The following is a 25,154-nucleotide window of genomic DNA, read 5'->3' as shown; positions in this document are numbered from 1 at the left end:
AAAATCATATTTTAAATTTATAGTTGTTCGAATAATGAGATAAATGAGAGTTTTACTTTTATCCAATAAGTTAAAAATTTTAATTAATAGTAGGAGAATTAATTGGAAGAGCAGAAGTGCCAGTGGGTGATTAAGGTCAACCGAAGATGCGAGGGTAGTCTTGTCTTTTCACCTGGAAAGGATGAATTGAGTGAAGTGGAAGTTGGCGTCAACTAACCACCCTGCCACGTGGCAGTGCATTAAATATTCCCTTCCACTTAACTCCAAAAAGCTCTCACTCACGCTCACACCTCACACACACTCTTTCTCTCTCTTCCATTTTCCCTTTCTCTCTCTTCTGTTGCCATTTCCCATTCATTATGCAGTAATCATAATAATAGCACCATCCATCAATGGCGGTTCCGCTGCATTCCTAGTTACTCTCTTTTCCGCTATTTCATTACTTGCCTTTCTTGATATATAGTTGCCTTCCGTTACAACAATGGAGTTGGAGCATCCCACCGCCGCGCCTCTCAACTCCGCCATGACCTTCGACGAAGCCTCCATGGAGCGCAGCAAGAGCTTCGTCAACGCCTTGCAGGTTCTCTCTATTCTTTCTTCGTTTTTTCCTTTTGCCGTCGCTTTTCTTTTTCGTCTCTCTCTTCAGATCTATGTTTGTTTGGTTGACTTTGTTTCTGCCATCTAGTTCTGTTCCCAATTAGGTTTGTGTGTGTGATTGCGCAAGGTTCTGCCACGTGTGTTGGTTAGGGATTGTTAAAAACTTGAAGAGAATTAGCGTGTATCGAGTTAGTGATGCTTCGGAATGATTTAAGGAATTAAGGATGCAGTTGTGTTGAAACTAGGGGATGGAGCTGTTATTAAAAAAATTTAGATGCTGTTGGCTTGAAATTTGTTTAAGGTAAAGGTGTTGGGGTTGGGGGCAATGGCAGAGCTATATGGTTTTAATTAGCTTGGCCAAATGGCAAATAGATTGGGGCAAATCTTAGATGTAGTTCTCATTGGTGCTTTCCGTGTTATTCTCCTAATTGAAATTTTATCTCTGTAATTTAAATAGAAATTTTATTCTCCTATCATTAATGCAAAATTTTATTATGCATCCTACGGGGATGAAATTCTAATTCTAAATGAAAAACATCTACAAAACTGCATCTAAGTTTTGTCCAATAGATAAAACGTGGGAAGGGGTAGTGTAATGATCTCATCGTTTATTCCTTTAAATTTTTAGTTTATAATAGAAATATATTATATTAATAAAATCCATGGAAGGACCAGGATCTCTTGCAGTAGTACCAATCTCACCAGAGAAAATCCATTTCCATATGAGACTGCCATAGAAGTAATTAAATTGAAAAATGCTTATATGTAATTTTTGTCCTTGTGCGATGACCAATGTGAATTTAGTCCTCTAATATTAAGTTAAATTATTACAATTAAGTCTTACCGGGAGTTTCCCTCTACACAAAGTCATCACATCCTTATTTTCTATTCAAATAATTGAGGGGTTTGACTTATCTAAGAAATAAGTTGAAATGTTTCAAGAGGTACGAAGTTGATGAAAGTTTAATGATTTTATAGAATGTGAAACTAAGTTTTCAACGAAGATAAGCATTTAGAATTTTCTAATTTTGGATAAAATAGGATGTTTTGATTGGTGAGTTGAGTGGAACAGTGTTCAAAAAATAATTTAATCAGTTTAGTTCATGGTGGATAAAGAAAATGAGAATTTGAGAGTTTCAAGAAGAGGGAAGCTGATGGATGGATTTTATTATAGCAATTAAAAAGACAAAAGATTAAATTAAAAAAGCAAACCAAATATCAAGCATAATGCAGGAATCAAAAGTAATTAAATATAAAAACATTTTTTAAAAAACATTATATATGTACAATATATAATAAATTAAATTATAAATTTTGGTGGGCATGGCTGGAACTGAAGTCAATGAGATCAAATCTAGATGTGGCTATTTGCAAGTCAAAATGATATTAATTTGTGCTGTTAATTAAGGCGAGAGTCTAGATAATATTCATCACTTTTTGAGAGATTAACATAGCTGTGGATCTTCTTATGATATGCATGAATATTTTTTCTTTGGTGGGCATGGTTATGATTTATAACATGCGTAGGCAATCATTTAATCTTTAAATTATGGTCATTTCAGGAACTTAAGAACCTAAGGCCTCAACTTTATTCTGCTGCAGAATACTGTGAAAAATCTTATCTCCATAGTGAACAGAAACAAATGTAAGGATTCTTTTTGTTAATGAATTCTTTTATTTTATTGCTCTTCAAGCCATTCTTACCCCTTCTCTTTAGCTGCTTCTCTATGTATATGACTGAAGCTCCCAAACAGGACAAACAATTAGTGATGGAATTGATTCTATCCAGTGATACAAATGTTATGAATTATTTTTTTTTTTCTGCTTGGGCATTTCAATTATTTCTTGTGGCTAGCACATATGTATAGTTGTATACCATCAAATATTACATGTATTTTGCTATATATGGATAAAATGATATGAAACTTGGATAAAAAGAATGAATAGATTGGACTGTATCTTTTTATTTCAACATGATGATTTCTAAATACAAACTTTTTTTTTATTTTAATTTTATTGGCTCCTGAAACCTAATCATTTTAACAGTCTTCCAATTATGTGTGTGTGCATGTGCATTCATGCATGCAAAAACATTCATTATATGGATTCTTAATGTATGGTCTAATGGTCATACTTAATTGTGAAATTGGTGAGAATGAGTGTTATAGTCATCCTTGATAAGGATACTAGATTTTGTCCTTAAAATAATTTTGTAACTAGTTAATTTATTTAAATGTATCCAAAAGTGACAATGGTGAGGGTTCTTTTAATATGACAGGAACATGCCATATTTCCTATCCAATACAAATGAGTGTCACTGTCAACATCATTTCCTATGCGCATATTATTGTGTTTGAACTTTGAACTGCATGGAATTTTTCTTAAGTTTTACTATTTATGCATTAGGGTACTTGACAACCTGAAAGATTATGCTGTAAGAGCCCTTGTCAATGCTGTTGATCATCTAGGGACAGTCGCATTCAAGTTAACAGACCTTCTTGAGCAGCAAACATTGGATGTCTCAACTATGGATTTGAAGGTTGCTACCCTGAATCAGGTAATTACAAACTTTTTTCAGATATTGCATTTTAGAGAAATGTTAATGAGTGTCTTTGGAACATTGGTTAAGGAAACGAAAGTATTTCGGTATTGAATAAGAATGATAACATTTATTTCAATGAAAAGTTGAAAACATAATTATTTAATGCTTCCCTTAATTGGAACTTGGAAGCATTTACTAGTGTGTTAAGAAAGACCCTATGTTTTAATAGACAAATCAATTAGAGTTGAAGTAACTAACATATTTGCCTACTAGCAGAAACTTCTTACATGCCAAATTTACACTGATAAAGAAGGTCTACGGCAGCAGCAATTGTTGGCTTTCATTCCCAGACATCATAAGCACTACATTTTGCCAAGTAGGCCTCGCCACTTTTATATTCCTCTGGAAGTAATTATTGGAAGTTGGAACTAAAGATCTATAGCATTAATTTTTACTAATGGTTCTGTATGTTTATTTATCAATGCAAGCTAGATTCTGTCAATAAAAAGGTGCATTTCAGTCCACACATACAGATTGATGCAAGACAGAATCCATTTCAAACCAGAAACCGTTTTCAATCTTCAGGTGTATTCTGGTGAAAGTTTTGTCACTTCTAGAATTTTTGGCATTATTTTTGGCATATTTCTGTATTTATTTTGGAAGTGAATATTATATTATTAATCTGAACATATATATTTCAATATCTAGGTACTCCTGCGGCAAAAACTCTTTCATGGCATTTAGCATCAGAGACAAAGTCTACCTTGAAAGGGTCAGCACATGCTTCCCCAAAGTAAGTTTAGGAATTTAATAGGTTGAGACTGTACTAGACTGCTGTTTTTTGTGCTTTTCACTCTCAGCATGGATGGCATTATCATATGACATCTACTTTTGCAGCATTGAGAATCCAAAGTTTTCTGCCAAGGCCTCTGGTGTTTTCCATCTTTTAGGTTTGTGATATAGTTGTATCTCTTTTATTATATATATATATATATATATAAATAATAATTCAGTTCAACTGGACAAACATTGGTTATTTCTTGATGTAGAAGTAATAGATCCTTATAATCCACTGTTATGTGCCTGTAGATAATGAAGAGAGCACCTGGATGAAATCCTCACCAGCACAAATTCACTTTCCAAATGGAGTTCCTACTTCTAGTACACCCATGCACACTTTGGGTAGTACACGCAAGGTAATTTCATATTCAACAAAAGTGCAGGTGCCTGGTGGTGCCGTATTTGATTGTCAACTTGTGATTTATTTACCTATTCTGCCAAATATCTGGAAGTGTTCTAAAATCTGTTTATTAATTTTAGGTGAAGTTGTTTGTCTAACACTTGAATAAAAAGGGAAAAAGGTTTTAAATTGTCATTAATGTTACCAAATAATATCTTGCATGAAATGTTTCAATGACCTCAACTTATACAATGGTTCATGTAGGTAATGAGCTCTGCATTTTGTAGTCTAGCTATGGTATTGCTGTATGGAATATGAACATGAATATGAACGTATGTGCAGACAGATGTTTACTGGGATAGGACAAAGAAATAATGACCAATATCTATGATGTCTAGCGGACGCTTGACTGCTTTAGAATTACTGCTTCTTCTAATTTCATATTTGTTGTCATTGGTACTCTATCTTTTACTGAAATTAGTTATTTTGGCAAGCAATGTTGCATTGGTTAAGAAGGGTTTGTCTTCAGTCCTTGGGTAGAAGCAGCCACTATTTTAGTTTTAAGCCATCAGAAAGTATCCTTGGCGGGGAGAATGTTGGCTCTTATATTTCTTTGTAATTCTGCTTCAATTCCCTTATCAATACAATGTCTCCGTAGAGTTTTTTTTTTTTGGGAGATTGATCAAAGGGCATGGAATGAAATGTTTGGATTATTGGGAAGTGATGGAATGAATTGTTTGGATTATTGGGAAGTGATGGAATGACATGTTTATATGTTCCATCCAAAACCCCGAATGTTATCCCCTCCCAACTTAAGGGGTGTGTGAAACCAATTTAAGTTTTCGCTCCAATAATAGCATATCCAAACAAGGGACTGGTAATTTTTTTCCATTTCACTCCGTTTTGCTTTATTTTGTTCTGTTTTATTCCATTCCGCTTTACCTACTATGAGATATCCAAACATAGCATTAAGCTTTAGAGGGTTGTTTCCAGCTTACTAAGAAAAAACTATTTCTTTTATTTGACTTGCACCAAACACATGAAATTTTAACATTATCTATCAAATAATGCACCTAATATTTGAAACTCTGGACAACATTTTCCTGCTAGTTATTGTGCTTGATTACAAGAGTCTGAGGGTTGAAAGGAATGTTCATTAATGTTCTTTCCTTGCATTTTCGTAAATTTTCTATGAAAGAGTTACTCACGAGTGGCTATCTGCAGGATGCATTGGAGGGTTCCAGACCACTGACGGCATACAGGTCATTTGACAACCCAAATCGGCGTGAGAATGTCCAAATCCCTACTCGAAGCAAAAGTGTGCTATCAGCTTTCTTTGTGAAGCAGAAAGCACCCAAGTTGAAGGCTGGTTCTTTCTCATGAATACCTCTAAAGGCATCCTCTCCCCTATGCAAAATTTCAGAATTAATTAGTCTCTGATTCAAGCCTTTGAATAATGATCCTGCGAGTAGCCGGCATTGATAATGGTCGGATCTTGGTCTTCTACTCGCGATATCTTAATCTTGTGAATTGGGATTTGTAGTGTTCAGCACCCGTAAAATGTATATTTGTGGTATACTATGCAAAAAAAAAAAATGAAAAAAAAAAATAGAAAATTCCATTAATTTTCTTGTCCTTGGAGTTTTGATGTGTCGCCAAAATTTCCAAGACGTGGTCTTATTCTGATACCTACGCTCTACTCTTTACTAGTAAAAAAAAATAGCATCAAGCCATTCGGAGGACAGAAATTACTTTTTTAAGGGTGGGAATGGGTTTCCTAAAAGTTTCTGCCCTGTTTACATACTCGTTTATTGAATAAGTCACAAATTGTATTTGTATTTTTACTTTCGAATTTAAGTATGTATCAGTCAACTTTATTGTCTCAATTTTACCTCTAAAACTAGTTATTTTGAAAAGAGAAAATTACATCTCCTATCTATTCACCAAAAAAGAAATCGGAGATCCAGATCGCTGATTGAATATTACACGATATTAAAAGTGTAATTTAACTTATGAAAAATATGTGATAATGAAATTGAAATGTGATGTAATTAAAAATTAACAGTAAATGTAATTGTTTGATATTTTATAAAATGACTTGTATAAAAAAATAAAAAGGATTTAGACGTTGATTATGATGAACAAATTTATCATATTGTTTATTAGTGGACAAATGAATATTAATTATTTAAAATTAATAAAAGGTCTTTTTTGATAAGCTATTTGGACATTTTAACCCAGTAATCACTTCTTATCCTTTACTTTGATGGTGATGCACTTGTCGTAGAATTACTCGTCAAGGGCTTCAAGAGCTTGATTCAATTGGTTTCAACGAGGAAGACATAGTTGTGAAAAGGGTGTGCAACAGTGTCGAAGGTGGAGTGAGGAGGGTGATTTTGTATGAGTATGCAATGATGTGGGAATGGCCAGTGTCATGATCAAAGGATAGACCAGTGAGCATGGCGGAGGAGGGCGAGGGTGACACATGAGAGAAAGAAGGGGAAGGGGAGATCGGTAATGATAGACTATGGCCAAGGCCAAGGAATCCAAGAGGTGATATCTTAAAAGAACCAAGAGGAATGGGATGATCTTAAAGACCTTTTCATTTGTTTGTACATATAGTAGTCTCTTGTATAGGTTATTTTTGCCTTTGTATTTGTGAGACACTTTACTTGCTTTTTCTAATTGTTTGTATATTGATTTTAAGGTAGGTTACTTGGAGAGTTTAACTCCATTTAACCTCCCTAGTTGATACTTTCATTTTCTATTTTTTCAGTAGGAAAAAGGGGTGACATTTAGCAATGCTTGAGGGTGTGCTTAGAAATTGGGCCTGAGTTGGGCCTAGGCAAAATTTTGCATATTGGACTCATTTTGCTCCTAATTTTTAATAGATTTGATTTAGCTAGGTTTCATCATCATATGATGAACCTAACTAAACCAAATCAAAGATTTTCAAATTAATTCAAGGAGCATTTTGAACCATGGGCCGCCTAGCTCATTCTTTCTCTTTGGCCAAATTTCTTAAGTAAACCTTCTTGAGTTTTGAAGCTTGTCTTGCAAGCTTCTAAACTCAAGTAAGGTTAGCTTACCTTACCATGGTTCTTAAGTGAACCATGGTCAAGGATTAGCTTCTCCTACAAGCTAGCTAAACCGTGGGAGTTTAATTAACCCTACCATGGTTCCTAGTGAACCATGGTTAAGGTTAGCTTCTCCTACAAGCTATCTTCCCCTATATATTTGATTTTCCTACAATTGTACTCACTTTTGACATATATGAGAAATCAACTTCTGCATTTTCTCTCAATCAAGAGTCACCAAAATCCGTGAGAACCTATTCCTCCTAGGTTTTCATCAAGGTTCCTTCAACCTTGCTTTGGTTCATCAAATTTCTCCATCCAAGAGAAGTAACCGAACCTCCTCCATAGACTTCACCTCCTTTGAAGCTTCTTCAATGGAGATTTCCGGAATTTCAAGAAGATAACCTCAAAGCATCACGGTCCAAGCATGGAACAAGTGGAGAACATCAACCTTCTTCATTTAGCTTCCATCATTTTTGGTATCTAGAGCCTAGTGCTCTTGAGGTTTTTGTTTCTAACTTTTCTTACTTGAATCCGTGTTGTCTATTCTTCCTTTTCTATGTCTTAAAATTGTGTTTGCTGCATGGATCTAGTTCTAATACAATTTTTTATGGATCCTATATGTCAAGTATGAAGTAAATGATTCATGTTTGCTTGTTCCTATTCTTATGAATCATTTTCGGTTTTGTGCTTTTAGGTACTCTTGAACTTGTGCATTTTTGTATTTGCTTGAGTCTTCTCCATTCATTCACATGTGTCCGTGATTGGACAACATACTTTGAGTTAGATTTTGTTTTTGAATCATATGTTTTGTCTAGAGTCATGTGTAGTCCTTTGAATGTCATTGATTCCTAGACTAGCTTGTTTTGACCTAGTTTTTGTGTTGTGTTGATTGAGTCCGAAATTTTTGTGTATTTTTTCTTATTGAATCTGTACCTCACCATATGTGCTTTTGTTTTACATGATTGAGTTCTTAATTTGCTATTAGTCCTAGCAAATTTCTTAGAGTTAGGTTTCTATTATGTCTTGTTAAAAGTTTTGTCAAAAAAATTCATAAACACTAATTCCTCTTAGGTTTTCCTTGAGTATGTTGTGTGGCTGAGACTTATTGAAATTTTTTTGAACATTAAAACAGAACCAAAACAGAGGTGTGAGTGTCTTAAATGCATTAGAAAAACAAGAGAAAGAGTGCTTAAAAATTTGACAAAAAAATAGTACAAAATTGTGTAGCACTAATTGAAAATTGCATGTGAACACCTCTTGTTTTGTGTCAAATTTTTTGCTGCAGTTTTTCTACCTTAAAACCGAGACTCCTAAGTGATCAAAAGGCATTCAAAACTCCTGAACATTGAATGAAAAATAAGAGAAAAATATTTTGCTAAAAAGAAAAGAAAGAAAAAGCAAAAGAAAAAGCCAAAAGGAGTGAAAATTTTGCTTAAATTGCTCTCGGTTTTGATGAATTTTTGCTTACATTTTTAGTTGGTTCAGCCACCTATTTGTGTCTTGTTTTTGTTCATAATCTTAGCTTTTAATTTTGTAATCCATTCTAGTGCCTTTCCTAGGTTACTCTTGTGTGTACTAGCTTCCAAATTTGCCTTAATTTTTGCTTGTCAATTTGTGGAACTCTTTCTAGTCTTGTCTCATTTTCTTCTACCACTTGGTGTAGCCATTCTAAATTATTCATTTTCAGTTTTAGCACTAATATTCAGTCTTGAAGGTGGTTGAGTGCTTCTTGAAAGGTGTAGGAGGCCAAGGCAAAGGACATCCACTTGAAGGCTTTGGTGGTTGCTTAGGGAGTTTGTTCTCTCTTGGTGGCTAGGCTCTTGGAAACACCTAGAAGTGACTAACATCAAAGTTGCTTCTAAAGAGAGGAGTGAAACACCTTGTGAGGCTGCAATTGGTGGCTGATTTGGAGCAAGAAGAAGTTATACCATTTGTAAAAAAAAAATTTGTGAAAATTAGAGACTAATTTAGTGACGGAATTTTTGGTTCCAAAACTAGTTTTCCTCACAAAATCCGTTGCTAAATTTGTTTCTAAATTAGTGGCAATTTGTTTTCTTTGAAATTAAAGTATAGCCACTAAATTCATTTGATTGTGAATTTACATTTCATTTGGAGTGTGAATTTGCATTTCATTTGAAGAAAATTTGAATTTCATTTTCTTGTAATTTTTAATTTCCAAATTTTTTTGTACAAGGCCTTTATTAAGGAGTGTCTTGGAGTGTCTTTGGTGTATCTCCATCTCTCCTTAAGAACTCTTAATAGCTAATCACGTGTAGTACTTGTGAGAGTGGTCCTTGAAGGTCTTTGGTGCCTTTCAAGCTCTCACTTAGGTTTAATTGCTTTCAACGTCTAGTTTAAGTTTTCAAGCAATTTATGTTTTAAGCAATTTATGTTTTCAGTCATTTAAGTTTTCAAGCAATTTAAGTTTTCTTGCTCTTTATGTTTTCAAGCATCTTATAAATTGTACACATAGGCACTTGCTTGTTATTTTTCCTTTAAGAAAAGTTCTTTGTGAAAATTGTTTTGTGCAAGACAAAAGTACAAGGGGGTTTAGAGATTTTTACTTGAAGAGGCTTGGTTATTAAGTGGCTCTTTAGTAGCTCACCTCCCTCCAAAGTTCAATTTGTACTCTTAGACCTCTAAGTGCCAAGTCTAAAGCACTCCAAAACCTTATTTTCATAAAAACTATTTTTGTGTGAAAAATATCTCTTGAATTAAAATGTCTCAAAATTCCTCCAATAGTGAAAGTGATGGCTCTCCAAAAAGTCTTTCTTATATCACTAAAGAGCTCAAATCACTTAAACTATGGAAAAAGCAAGAATCCATTGAAAGAGAGAAGGAAAGAATTGAAAGAGAAGGACATCTTGCTTATCTTGAGGAAGAGTTGAGAATTTTAAAGCAAGAGGAAGGAAAATTGAAAGAAGATATGAGAAAACATAGGAAAAAGAGTAGGAGTTCACATTCACAATACACATCTCCTAATGAAAGCCTTAATGTAGGTAACCATTATCAACCTCCCCCAAGAAGAACTATTAAAACTAGGGAATCCAAGGTGGATCTCCCTCAATTTTTTGGGAAGGATGATGTGGAGGCCTACCTTGATTGGGAGATGAAGGTAGAACAACTCTTTGCTTGCCATAGGGTAAGTGAAGAAAGAAAAGTCCCTCTTGCAACCCTTAGCTTTCAAGGGCATGCAATGTATTGGTGGACCTCTTTGGAAAGAGAAAGACGTCTCCACAATGATCCTCCTATCCAATATTGGAATGATCTTAGGAGTGCATTGAGGAGGAGACACATTCCCTCTTACTATGGTAGGGAGCTTATGAATAAGCTCCAAAGGCTTCAACAAAGAGATATGTCTGTAGAACTCTATAGACAACAAATGGAGCTTTTAATGATGAGGGCTTGTATAAGGGAAGAGGAAGCCACTACAGTAGCCAGATTCATGAGTGGTCTTAACTTAGAGATTAGAGACCAAGTGGAGCTACTACCCTACAGGGACCTAAATGACTTGGTCCAACTTTGTGTAAGGGTAGAACAACAAATATTGAGAAAATCTTCTAAAAAAGAAAGCTCCCTCTCTAGATCTCTTAGGAAAGACTACTTGGAGGAGGAAAACCCTTTTGAAAAGAAAATTATTTCAAAACCCTCCAAAGAATTGGCTAAAAGGAAAGAGAAAAATAAAGATAAGGATAAAGATCTCATCACTCCACACACTAGCACAAAGACTAGTGATATTAAATGTTTCAAGTGTCTAGGGAGAGGCCACATTGCTTCTCAATGCCCTACAAAGAAAGTCATGATCTTAAGGGGGCATGACACTTATAGTAGTCAAGAAGAAACTACTACTTCCTCTTCTAGTGAGAGTGAGGTTGAAACAACGCTTCAAAGATCCAAAGTGGAGCCAATTTATCCTTATGAAGGAGAGCTCCTAATGCTTAGGAGAATCCTTCATAATCAACCTAGTGGTATCCTATCACAAAGAGAGAACATCTTTCATACAAGATGTAATGTTTTAAATAATGCTTGTTCTCTCATTGTTGATAGTGGTTCATGGTGCAACTGTTGTAGCACTAGGTTGGTTAAAAAGTTGAGTTTAATTACTATGCCACATCCTCAACCTTATCATTTGCAATGGCTTAATAAGGATGGTGACATAGTAGTTGACCAACAAGTGAAGGTCAAGTTTTCCATTGGGAAGTATGAGGACCAAGTTTTATGTGATATAGTACCAATGGAAGCTTGTCATATTTTGTTAGGAAGACCATGGCAATTTGAAAAGAAAACTGTACATGATGGTCTTACTAATGAAATTACCTTCACTCACAAGGAAAAGAAATTTGTACTTTATCCTCTTTCACCTCAACAAGTGGCGGAGGATCAAACACAAATGAAAAACAAAAGAAAAAGAGAAAAGGTAGGGAAGAGTAAAGAGGAAGAAATATCCTCTAAAGGAATTATGTCTAAAGAGAATTGCTTTATCACTAAAGAATCTATGAAAACTATTCTCTTTATTCATAAAGACCTTAACTCTTATCCTCACGCTGCCACTAGTCTTGAAGAAGAGATTCACAAATCCATTATTTGTAAAGAAAAAGAATCTCAATTTCAAGATTTTGTGAAGGAGAAGTGGACTTCATTTAGTTCTACTTCTCATGCTACTTCCTTGGTGGTGCCCAAGGTAGATAGTCTTCCTACCTTAGTTGTGTCAATAATGCACCCAATTTATGGAATATATTATTTGTTGGATATAACATATGAACCTTCAAGGTTCCTTGTGACAAATTCTTTTCATGACTATCCAACAAATAATATAATCCAAAATTGTTTAGGAAATTTCTTAGTAGTATTTTCCTTATTTTCTAGGAAATGCCTAGGTTACCACATAGGGTACTTTAGGCAAGATATTTTAGTTTTTGCGATTAAGTCTTTAGTGTGCTATAGTTTTAGTTTTAGCACATTTTTAGGATTTAATAATATACCTAGTCTATGTTTAGGAGAGGATCCTATTCATTATATTAGTAGGTCTAATGTCATTGATTTCTTTAGGTTCCATGAAAGGATTCCTTATAGGATATTCCTTTCACATTTATTTGTTGAAAATATCACCTCTAATGAATTTTATTATATATTTGTAGGTGTGGCCAATAATCATGAAGACACTCGAGATTTGAGGTCAAATCCTCTTCAAGAGGGAGGGGATGATAGACTATGGCCAAGGCCAAGGAATCCAAGAGGTGATATCTTAAAAGAACCAAGAGGAATGGGATGATCTTAAAGACCTTTTCATTTGTTTGTACATATAGTAGTCTCTTGTATAGGTTATTTTTGCCTTTGTATTTGTGAGGCACTTTACTTGCTTTTTCTAATTGTTTGTATATTGATTTTAAGGTAGGTTACTTAGAGAGTTTAACTCCATTTAACCTCCCTAGTTGATACTTTCATTTTCTATTTTTTCAGTAGGAAAAAGGGGGTGACATTTAGCAATGCTTGAGGGTGTGCTTAGAAATTGGGCCTGAGTTGGGCCTAGGCAAAATTTTGCATATTGGACTCATTTTGCTCCTAATTTTTAATAGATTTGATTTAGCTAGGTTTCATCATCATATGATGAACCTAACTAAACCAAATCAAAGATTTTCAAATTAATTCAAGGAGCATTTTGAACCATGGGCCGCCTAGCTCATTCTTTCTCTTTGGCCAAATTTCTTAAGTAAACCTTCTTGAGTTTTGAAGCTTGTCTTGCAAGCTTCTAAACTCAAGTAAGGTTAGCTTACCTTACCATGGTTCTTAAGTGAACCATGGTCAAGGATTAGCTTCTCCTACAAGCTAGCTAAACCGTGGGAGTTTAATTAACCCTACCATGGTTCCTAGTGAACCATGGTTAAGGTTAGCTTCTCCTACAAGCTATCTTCCCCTATATATTTGATTTTCCTACAATTGTACTCACTTTTGACATATATGAGAAATCAACTTCTGCATTTTCTCTCAATCAAGAGTCACCAAAATCCGTGAGAACCTATTCCTCCTAGGTTTTCATCAAGGTTCCTTCAACCTTGCTTTGGTTCATCAAATTTCTCCATCCAAGAGAAGTAACCGAACCTCCTCCATAGACTTCACCTCCTTTGAAGCTTCTTCAATGGAGATTTCCGGAATTTCAAGAAGATAACCTCAAAGCATCACGGTCCAAGCATGGAACAAGTGGAGAACATCAACCTTCTTCATTTAGCTTCCATCAGGTAACCACGTTGGTCTCCTTCTTAAAGGAAATTGATTAAAAAATCTTGTCTTCATGGTCTTATCTGCGCCTCTGAAGCTTGCTGGTTTCTCTTCAAGTTCAAGTTTAGCTTTGATAATGGTTATTGATTTTTCTACGAATTCAAGTTCAGCTTGGGTAGTTGGTAGGGGAAGAGGGTCGACAACGGGCTACACTTCTTTTACTGGGGTTGGTTTTGGGGTTATTCAACCATGGATGGATAAGAAAGAAAATAATTATGAATAATAAAAAAAAACATAGGGTGTTGGCGATGGTAACATAGTGTCCATCCAGTTGTCGGAATCAAAGTTGAAGAAGTAGAAGTAGACGATAGCAATGGAGTAATAAAAGAAAAGGTGTAGCAGTGTGGGATTTAGAATTTTTTTTTTACAAAGTGATCATTTATCATAAAAAAAATAAAATTAAAATATTAATAAAATTTTTATCATTAAATATATCTAAATTATTTAATTTAATTATTTATACATCTACCATTATTTTTTACATCTTTTCGATATGAAAATCATCTGTTTATTTGTGGGTCCGTACGATGTATAAGTCTAGCATGCTAAAGATTTATATATACCTCGTGACTTATAGAAGAATAATAGGATACAATGAGATATTTCACGGTTTGAAGTTTGAGATTTTTACACGTTTCCTTGGGAAACTTTTAGGTAGTGTTTGTTTCCGGGAGAGTACTGTATACGAGCAAAGAAAGACGTGGAAAGTATCTATTTGTTTTTCCTTATTTGGAACGAAAGAAAGGCGAAGAAAGGAGAGGGAAAACACTGTTACTCTCCTCACACAAAAGGGAAGAAAGGAGGTGAAAGACACGTAGGATTTGTGAAAATCTAAAAATACCCCTCCCATGCATATGCCATGCAGCAGAAGAACGAAGCATAATCGATTATGCTTTGTATATATACACAACATAATCGATTATGTTGTGTATATATACACAGCATAATCAATTATGCTATATGTATAACATATAACATAATCGATTATGCTATATGTTATACATATAACATAATCAATTATGTTATATGTATAACATATAACGTATATATATATATATAAAATATTAATATTTAATATATAATATTTTAAATTAATATAATTATTTAATATTAATATTTAATTTATATATTTTTTAAATATTTAATATATATATATATTTAATATTTAATATTTAATTTATATATATTTTTTAAATATTTAATATATATATATATATATATATTTAATATTTAATATTTAATTTATATATATAAATTAAATATTCATATTTTTATTTTTTCACTTTTATATATATTAAAGTTTGTTTATTTATATTATACAATTTTTTTATATTAAAAAAATCCTATTATTTAAATATTAATATTAAAAAGTGAAAATATAAAAAAAATAATACCTGTTTATAAAATTAAAATAATAATATTTTTTATTTTTATTAATATTAATATTATTTATTATAATTAGTATCATTATTATTTATTATGATTCTTATTATTTTTTTAATATTTATTTTTATTCTTATCATTATTTATTATTTTTTTAAAAATTATACTTATTAATATAATTTTATTGTAATTATTATTATTTATAATAAATAATATTATATTCATTTTTAATTTAAGGGTAAAAGTATATATCATATATTTATTTATTAAATTTTTAATTTTTATCTATCATTAAATTTAAAGTAAATATTTAAATTAAATTATTTTTAATATTTTATAATTTTTTTAATTAAAATTTATATATTTATTTTTTAATTATAATAATTATAAATTTTTTTAACTTAAGGGTAAAATAGTAATCTTACACAATTATCAATTAAAAAATTTATTTTTATCTATCACATCAATCAATTCACTCACAAACTTTCACTCACTTTCACTTAATCCAAACAACCTCACTTTCTTTCCCTTCAAATCTTTCCTTTTCCACTCCCCCTTTTCCATCTTCAAATTCAAACAAAGCCTTACATCTGGATCTGTCCTTATCACATTAGTTAACGACGATGGTGAGATGTAAATTGTGAATCTGTGATATGATATCTATCTTTGGGATCAGTACCTTTCAGCTGCATGATTCATGATTCATCATTCAACAGCTGCCTGCTTAGGCTTTAAATGAAGAAAAAAAATGAGGTTTTGTTATAACTGCGTTTGCCGGGAGTCGAACCCGGGTCTATTGCTTGGAAGGCAATTATCCTAACCGTTGGACTACAAACGCAACCGTTGATAGTAGGAGTTCAAAATCATATAAAATTGTTATATTTTTAAAATTGTTAACTGTCGGTTGTTGTTTCTGTCATGACAGCGAGGAAGATACTGACAGGGGGTGATTTGGTAAAATCATGGGTTGATTCGTGAGGATTGAGGAATAGCAATTTATTGAGTAACTTTTCAAAGTCTGATACTTATGTTATGGACATGGTCATTGTCAATTCTGCTTATCTCAAATGGAAAATGCTCTCCAACTCAAACTAACATCACAAAAAGTTTTCTTATTTTTAGGTAATTGGTTAAAAACAGGTAAATAAATGAAAGATAATTATATATTTTATTATGTTTCCCACATATATTCCAAACAAGGTAAAAGAATAAACATAGACATTTCTCTCCATAATTATTTGAACTTTAATACACGAGGCTATAAAAGGCTAGTTTTTTTTTTCTTTCTTTCCAATAAACTCCTCTCATTGGTGTAAACCTAATGTCATATATTCTATCAACTTGTGAATATTAAAATAATAAAATTGTATTTGAATTTGTTCATTGTTTGTTTGTTTTAATTTTATAACATTTTTAATATAAAAAACCAATCATTTCTTTATAAATAATTATTTCTAACCCCAAGCATGGTCCCCATTAAAAAATGCAATGGCAAAATATCATGAGACACATACCTGATATAATTTTTGTAGTATGTTAGATATGGAGATGAAAATTGAAAGTGTGTAGAACAGAGGAGCTTAAGTTAAGATGGTTTAGCAGAGCTGCAGGAGAAGATCAAGCAACCCAACCCCACATGACAGTTTCAGATGTTCAGACTTCAGAGCACCTGCGAAACCGACACCCGTACCAGTGCCTTATTTAAAACTACACCCTTTCTAATAAATTTTGTTATATTTCAAATAGTAAAATATATTTTTATTTCTTTAAATATTTGTAAATAGATTTAATCACATTTTTTTTTATCTCTCAAGCAATTGTGTGGTCATAGTTTTTAAAAATTTTAAATTTTAATTAAATAATTTTAATTTTTTAAGTATCGTAATTATGTTATTTTAGTGATAATTTTAATCATTCAAATATTATAATTATATAATTTTAGTCTTTCAAGTATTGTAATTATATGATTTTTGACTTATTTAAGTTACGTATTCTATAATATTTATTTATGTATTAAATGATATATATTCATTATTATTAAAATTAATAATAAATGTAATTTAAATAAATCAAAACTTTTATAATTACAATACTTGAATGATTAAAATCACACGATTATCGTATTTGAGAGATTAAAATTGTTTAATTAAAACTTGAAAGAAATTTTTTTACATAATTATGATATTTAAAAAATTAAAATTATTCAATTAAAATTTGAAAGAGTAAAATTACACAACTTCGATACTTAAAAAATAAAAATATAGAAAAATATTTTACATATTATTTTTGGTCTTATAAAATTTAATATATTATTACTCATGCATTTATTGAGAAATATATCTTTTTAGTCAATAATTAACGACTAAAACCACGTGATTTTTAACAAACGTAAAAATTAAAAATACCTTATATTTTCTTATAAGAATTGAAATTGTAATGATTTAGTAAGACAAAACGCCTAGTATAGTACAACAACTATACAACAAAAAACATAAAAGATTCAATTACACTAAGGTTATTATGTAATAGTATCTGGACATTCATACAATAAATATTGTAAGGTGTAAAAAAACATAAAATAGTTTCTACTAATTTTGATTTTAAAACATAAAACCTTTTATGGGATTACAATAAAACCATGTACATATATACAAATATACATCAAGTATAAAATATTGATACAAAACAACTCTAACATCAGTTAAGCATCTCTAAACACAACTATTTTATAAGAACAACACAACAAAACAATACCATCTCCAACGTGGCCATCCACCAAACGTGTTTTTCAACCTAATTCTATCCTACTCTCATACTAAATATGATCATTACATTTCAATAAAATAGAAAGGCAAGGACAAACTTGTAAAAAAAATCACATATCAATATATATATATAAGAAATAAGCAACTTATAGCGACAAATATAACTTTAACAACAAGTTAGCTTTTCAACTAAAAGCATAACAACAACTCTAATAATTTCCACCCCTGATCAATAAAAACAATTGATAATAATCAATTGATGACTGAGCAACTGAAGGTCAATAAGGTAACTGAAAAAACAATTTATAAGTAACTAATAAGCAACTAAAAAACTTCCAACATAACCAAACAACTTAAACAACTGATCAACAAATTAAAAACTCCTAATTGACTAACGCTAAATATACAACTAAACAACTAATCAACAAATAAACAACTCATTGACAACTAATAAACAATTGATCAACTCCAAACACAACTAAACAACACAAACAATAATGTGTCATCACATATACCAATTTATAGAGATCTCGTATAATAAAAGAGAGTAGCCTAAGTGACTTGATCCTACTGAATTACAATGACTGTTATAAAATCATAAACAATAACTTACATTATGACCAGAAATAGTGACTAGTATAAAACTAGAAACAACGATTAACACGATGACCAAAAATAATTTATCAAATTGTTACTTAAACTAAGAAAACCTAGCATTACTGTTAGGGTAGAACAACTTCAATGTCAGTCTACCATGACCTTATAATACATAACTAAGTCTCTAGTGGGATTAATTAGTTGACTACCCTCCAAATATTACTCATTATTCCAATAAACATTTAAGGATTTTAACTTTCAACTTCATATCTTACTCAATTGATCAATTCATACACGTATGACTTAACTTCACTCTCATACGGTTCCACATAAATCCTAGAGAAAACAACTTAAAACAACTTCAAATTTAGGAACCAACTTACTCACTAAAGTATTATCAACTTTTTGGCCTCTCTAAGTACCACAACTTATATCCAATCAAATGGATAATTTAATTTCTAAAATAATTTTATTCTCCTCTAATTTTTATATATCTTAACTGAGACATGCATCACACCACCACATGTTTAAACAACTTAATCAACTATAAATAACATACACCTTGCAATTTAATCAACTCCAATCAATTATCAACATACAACTTAAAAACTTAAACATCACTATACATCATCCTATATCAATAAATAATGAACTATAATCATATACATCATACATCATGTGAGTAATCAATATACTACATTCATGCTTAACATTTGGTCAAATAACAAGCTTCTCATTCAGCAACTTGCCCAATGCAATTCTCCCAGCACTAGGCACCACTAAGGCCAAGAGTCTATGTCTCGCCCATGCATTGATGAGGCAGAGTGTCTTTGTGCCAATCACGCCTAGCGTAGTTAAACCTATGTCTGATCTCATCCAAGCAAAGAGTCTATGCTTGACTCATGTCCAACACCTCTCAACTTATGCTTAACATTACCAAGTTAGAGAGCTCCTCGAATAATCACACTTGATGCCTCTCATTTCCATTTCCAACATAATTAAGTTAGAGAGTTCCTCATTGACCAATATCCAACATGATCAGAATAGAGAGTTCTTAACTTGAGTTAGACTCGATGTCGTGAAGGCGCGTCCAACATGATGAAGATTTTTGCTCTTGGCGGAGACTTCATTTGACTCAAAACATGCAAGAAGTTCAACTAATCTACATGCAATACACATTACAACATTTTTACAGCATATATAACATCATTCCAACATTGAACACAACATGCATCAACTATAATTCAAGGATCATCAATTTTGCGTCAAGACAACTTCTACAAAACCATCCTCAAGTAAAATCCATTGATTTCATATCAAATTTCAACAACAATGATGAATCCAAGCAACAAACAACAATCCTAATTCAACAACATTCAATCAACAAACTTCCCTTACTTTGGTTGCTCCAAAAAAACAAGGAAGAAGGGAAGAAGACTCAAGAACTCCGAACTCTCGTACGACTAATCCTATCTAAGATTCTTAACTTGAATCTCAACTTCTACCATACTAACTAACAATCAAGGAAAGAAAAAAAAGAAAAAAGATCTTCTGATAAAATCAGATCAAAGATTGGACCCATTGGTTCTAGATCAATTCTTTCAAATTTTAGTTTTATGAATTTATAAAGTTCATTTATCACAAATTCGCCTTATATATTTTAACTCTCATCGAGTCAACATTCACACACTTAATTTATATTCTTTATATCTTAAACTTAAAGATATTTCAACTTTAATTTCCATTTCATATAAACTAAAATCAATAAAACAACTTGAATTACAATTCTTAATTACATATACCACAAATATACATAATTAAAAAATAATATTAAAGAAATCAACATTTTAAAATATTTTATGAATAAAAATATGTTTTACCTTATTCCTAACTTACTTTAAATATTATGTAAAAAAAAAACTTAGTTTAAATATATTCTTTATCTGTACAATATATATTCCTTTTCTTTTACACTCCATTTGATAGGAGGAGTGCTGAGTGAAGAACAGAAAACAGATGATAAAAAAATTCAAAAACAATTATTTCCCTCGTTGGCTAACGTCATAGAGGAAAGAACGGTAAAAAGGTTGATGGACACACAGTTTATTTATCTATATATTTATCTATATATATATAATTTCATCATTTTTCTCTATTACTAAACAGCCTAAAAATCATCTCATTCTCTGTTAATTTTTCTCTTTCTGTTCATTTATTTTATTTTCTTTTCTTTTACTTTCTTAAACCAAATAAACCATTGAATTCTATTTTTTTTTTAGATTATAGTTCTTGAAAAATCTAAATTATTGATCATTGGTTCTTCCATTACAAAAATATGTTTACAAGGTTTTATCACATTTTCTCACGTGGTAAGGCCATATTACATTATATTTGGATATCAATTTCGTTTAATTGAATTCACGTATCCAATGTAACATTCATATTGCTTCTAAGTTTATATACAAATATAAAATTTCCATTCAACATCGAATTTCCAAACTTACTAAAAAAAATGTTTTGTTTGTAACATTAAAAAAACTCACACAAAATAATAAATAAATAAATAAAAACTAACGAGAAAGACAAAAATACAAAGCTTTAACACATTTCAAATGTCATAAAAAAAACACGAACTAAAACTAAAAAGCAAGATCTTTATTAGGATGAGAAATGTTTAATTTTAATTTTAATTTTTATAATTTTTCCATCACATTACATATTCTTCTTCTCACACGCTTTTCTCCTTTACTTCATCACATTACATATTATTCTTCTCACACGTTTTTCTCTTTTTACTTCATAATTATATATAGTAAGAAATTTCAAAGATTCTTAACATACAGAGACATAATTTTTTCATCAAAATCAACATTTATGATACCATTTTCGATAAAAAAAAAAAAAATTAACTGCATTTTTAAATATAAGAAATAATTCTCACAAATTTTACCATTAAAACGTGTTGAATAAATGATGCAGTATAAAAATCGTTCTTATATAAGAAATCTACAAAAATATTTGATTCTTATCAATAAAAAAATATTTTTACTTAAATAAAAATAATAAAATATGAGATTCATAAAATAAATTAAGAAATCAAGTTAATTTTTTACATTGAAATAACAATAAAATAAAAACTCTTAAATCCTAAATGTTATCAAATAATACATCAAAATTGGATTAAGAATCTAAAATAAGTTCTTATCATAAATGCTTTAGAAAACTTATATATATATATATATATATATATATATATATATATATATATATATATAATAAAAGAGTATATTAGTGACATGTTTGGCTGAGAAACCTAAAGCAACAAGCAAATTGAATGATGTGATTAAGGAGAAATCAAAGGCAAAATAGGTAAACTATCAATTTTGGTAAAGGGTGAGTCATAAACTTTGTAGGGCCAAAGACAAGAGCAAGGATGTGACTATAATTATAAGGATCGAAGAGGATAATATTGATGGGTGATGATGATTTATATTGTCCCATTATCGTAATAAAGGAATTAATTTCATACATAAATTCGAAAAACGCGTAAAACTCTATTTTTAATCAAAGAAATGACACTTTATCTAATTTTTGTTCTTAGTAGATTTGCTACTTCATGTTGGGTAATTATTTTTGTTCTTATAGCCCCATATAGAGTTATTACTTTATGTTGGATTATTTTATCGGTATTTCTTTGATGAGATATTTATATTAAGAAGAAAGAGTTATAATTTATTATTTTTATAAAATTATTTCATACACAATTATTATTGAATTATTATTTCATGTTGGGGTTATTATTTTTGTTCTTATAATTCTCATAGAGTTACTATTTTATATTGAATTATTTTATTGGTATTTTTTTAAGAGATATTTATATTAAGAAATAAGAAGAGAGTGTTATAACTTGTTATTTTTATAAGGTTATTTTACACAACTCTAAATTAGTGAAATATTATCTACTTTGAATTTAAGTCTTCACGATTTTTCATTTGATCATCTTCAAAATGTCTTTCAACCATTGAAATATGTGTGTCATTTATACATTTTTATTTCTTTTTTTTATTTTATTAATATAAAATATTATTTATTTCTCAACAATTCTTTTTTTAAATAATGAATCTAACTTTTCATTCAATAAAATATATCTTTATATATCATTTTAAATATCACTTGTCATTTTTTATTATAAATAATTAGTTGTCGAATTTAACATGCAACTCTGATATCATTATTAGATTTATTTTTTCTTATTTTATTGATATAAATCTTATGTGACATGTATGAGAATGATGGTTGGATTGAAATTTTAATAGTGAGTAATGCCTGTTTATTATTTTTTATTTTTTATAAGATTACAGATTGAAGTATTTTAGAATTTCTGTTTTATAAATATTAAGTGCAACATGGGATAGTAACACACGTTAGATACTTTTTCAGTATAAGAATTAAGATAATGAGTTTTGAAAATTTTTGTACAATGGGTATTAAAATAGTTGAGGGAGGATATATCTTTCTGTTAGAGTAGGTAGTTATATTCTTTTGTAATTAGAGTCTTTATATAAGACTTCTCATTCAATAATAAAACAGATTCTGCTTCTGCAAAATTAACCAACATGGTATCAGTTTAAAATACCCTTCTTCTTCTTCCTTTTCTTTTCATCATCTCCTTCTTTTCTTTTCTTTCTTGTTCGTTCCACAACCATGACAGCCATTGACACTTCTAGCGAGTATTACATACATCCCAATGAAAATCCATCACTCATTCTTGTCTCTCCTGTTCTTGATGGACCCAATTATCATAGTTGGTCTCGCTCAATGGCCATGGCATTAGAGATGAAAAATAAATCATCTTTTATAGATGGCACTCTCAAGAAACCTGTTTCAGATGACCCTGACTTCTCAATGTGGAAACGCTGCAATACACTTGTTCTTTCTTGGCTCATCCATTCAGTTTCCCCAGAAATTGCTCACAGTATCATCTACATTGATACTGCATTTGATGCATGGAAGGAACTCAAGCAACGATTTTCCCAAGGTGACCATGTCCGAATATCCCAACTTCTAACTGATATTCATTCTCTCAAACAAGGAGACTCCTCTGTTACCACTTACTTCACCAAATACAAGATTCTTTGGGAAGAATATTGTAACTTCCGCCCACTCACTCCATGTGACTCTGATTCATGCAAAACACATAAAGCTGTCAAAGAATATAGGGACAATGATTCTGTTTTGTGCTTCCTTCAAGGGCTTAATGATAATTACTCTACTGTTCGATCCCAAATATTGCTTCTTGATCCCTTACCTTCTATTACCAAGGTTTTTTCAATGGTTGTCCAACAAGAACGCCAATTGAATATTGGAATATTACCTGAACCTTTAGTCTTGGCTACCCAAACACAATTCCCTTCAAATTCTCAAGGAAAAGTTCGATTCAATGGCAAGAAACAATCAAATAAGCATTGTACTTATTGTAAAAAGAACAACCATACTATTGAAACATGTTTCTTTAAGCATGGTTTTCCCCCAGGCTATAGAACTACCAAATCATCCTCCAATGTGGTTGCATCTTCCTCCATTGACCCGGCTGCACCAAGTCTTAGTACTGAACAAATTCAAGCATTGCTTGCGCTTCTTCCTTCTACTGCACCTACGGCTACAACATCCGTTTCCAACTTGGTCAGCAGTCATGGTGTCAGCGCTTCACCTCAATCTTTAGGTACCCTTCCTAGTCCATGGATTTTGGACTCAGGAGCAACTGACCATATAATATCATCTTTATCTTCTTTTTCTTGTTATAAATCTATTCAACCTATACATGTTTCTCTTCCAAATGGTCAACATTCTATAGCAGAATTTTCTGGTACTGTAGTATTATCTCCTAACATTTCTCTGTATAATGTTCTTTATATTCCCAACTTTTCTGTCAATTTAATATCTGTTAATAAACTCACCTCCTCTCTATCTTGCACGTTGTGTTTTTCTTCTGATAATTGTGTTATTCAGGAGCACAAAACTTTGAGGAAGATTGGGATTGCTAAAGCACAAAATGGACTTTATGTTATGGACTTCCTTACACACAAGGATTCTTCCTCTTTAGCCACTTTCAATACTGCATCTGTAACATTTACTTCTAAAATTGATCCTTCATCTTTATGGCATTTTAGGTTGGGACACCCATCAGGACAATGTTATTCACATATACAAAAACAATACCCTTTTGTGTCTTCTTCTTTTAATACATGTGATTTTTGCCATTTCTCTAAACAAAAGAAATTGCCTTTTAACAATAGCACTACTATTTCTACTAATGTTCTTGATTTGATACATGTTGACATATGGGGACCTTATGCTACCCCTTCTGTTCTTGGTCACAAATACTTTTTAACTATTGTTGATGATAAATCTCGCTTCACATGGATTAGATTGATGCAAAATAAAAATGAAACAAGACAGCATCTTCTCAATTTCATAACATTCACTGAAACACAATTTCATAAAACAATAAAAATAATTAGATCTGATAATGGTCAAGAGTTTAACATGCCTCAATTATACGCTAGTAAAGGTATTATTCATCAATTGTCTTGTGTTAAAACCCCTCAGCAAAATGGAGTTGTTGAGAGGAAACATCAACACATTCTCAACATCGCTAGATCCTTACTTTTACAATCACATTTACCTCTTTCATATTGGTGTTTTGCTGTCAAACATGCTGTCATGATAATAAA

At 31.2% G+C, this 25,154-nt stretch overlaps 2 protein-coding genes and 1 non-coding gene across 3 annotated transcripts; 2 read left to right on the top strand and 1 right to left on the bottom strand.

Moving 5' to 3' along the window:
* Positions 1–263: 263 nt before the first annotated feature.
* On the top strand, positions 264–6,205 carry ABIL1 (ABI-1-like 1). The gene is made up of 9 exons (XM_020356049.3): positions 264–580; positions 2,160–2,242; positions 3,004–3,154; positions 3,416–3,515; positions 3,632–3,724; positions 3,848–3,932; positions 4,037–4,089; positions 4,229–4,335; positions 5,544–6,205. The coding sequence occupies exons 1-9, from the start codon at positions 482–484 to the stop codon at positions 5,700–5,702; spliced, it is 930 nt and encodes a 309-aa protein (XP_020211638.1). The 5' UTR covers positions 264–481; the 3' UTR covers positions 5,703–6,205.
* Positions 6,206–15,824: 9,619 nt separating this feature from the next.
* TRNAG-UCC (transfer RNA glycine (anticodon UCC)) lies at positions 15,825–15,896 on the bottom strand. The gene has a single exon. It is a non-coding gene; the product is annotated as a tRNA-Gly (tRNA).
* Positions 15,897–22,919: 7,023 nt separating this feature from the next.
* On the top strand, positions 22,920–24,652 carry LOC145955432 (uncharacterized). The gene is made up of 2 exons (XM_083070141.1): positions 22,920–24,142; positions 24,430–24,652. Exons 1-2 carry the CDS (start codon positions 23,125–23,127, stop codon positions 24,462–24,464), a joined length of 1,053 nt encoding a protein of 350 aa, XP_082926267.1. The 5' UTR covers positions 22,920–23,124; the 3' UTR covers positions 24,465–24,652.
* Positions 24,653–25,154: the final 502 nt, after the last annotated feature.

Source organism: Cajanus cajan, chromosome 3 (assembly GCF_000230855.2).
Source record: "Cajanus cajan strain Asha chromosome 3, NIPB_CcT2T_4, whole genome shotgun sequence".
Lineage (NCBI taxonomy): Eukaryota > Viridiplantae > Streptophyta > Magnoliopsida > Fabales > Fabaceae > Cajanus > Cajanus cajan.
The sequence above is the reverse complement of the archived record's forward strand: the minus strand, read 5'-3'. Positions and strand labels throughout refer to the sequence as shown.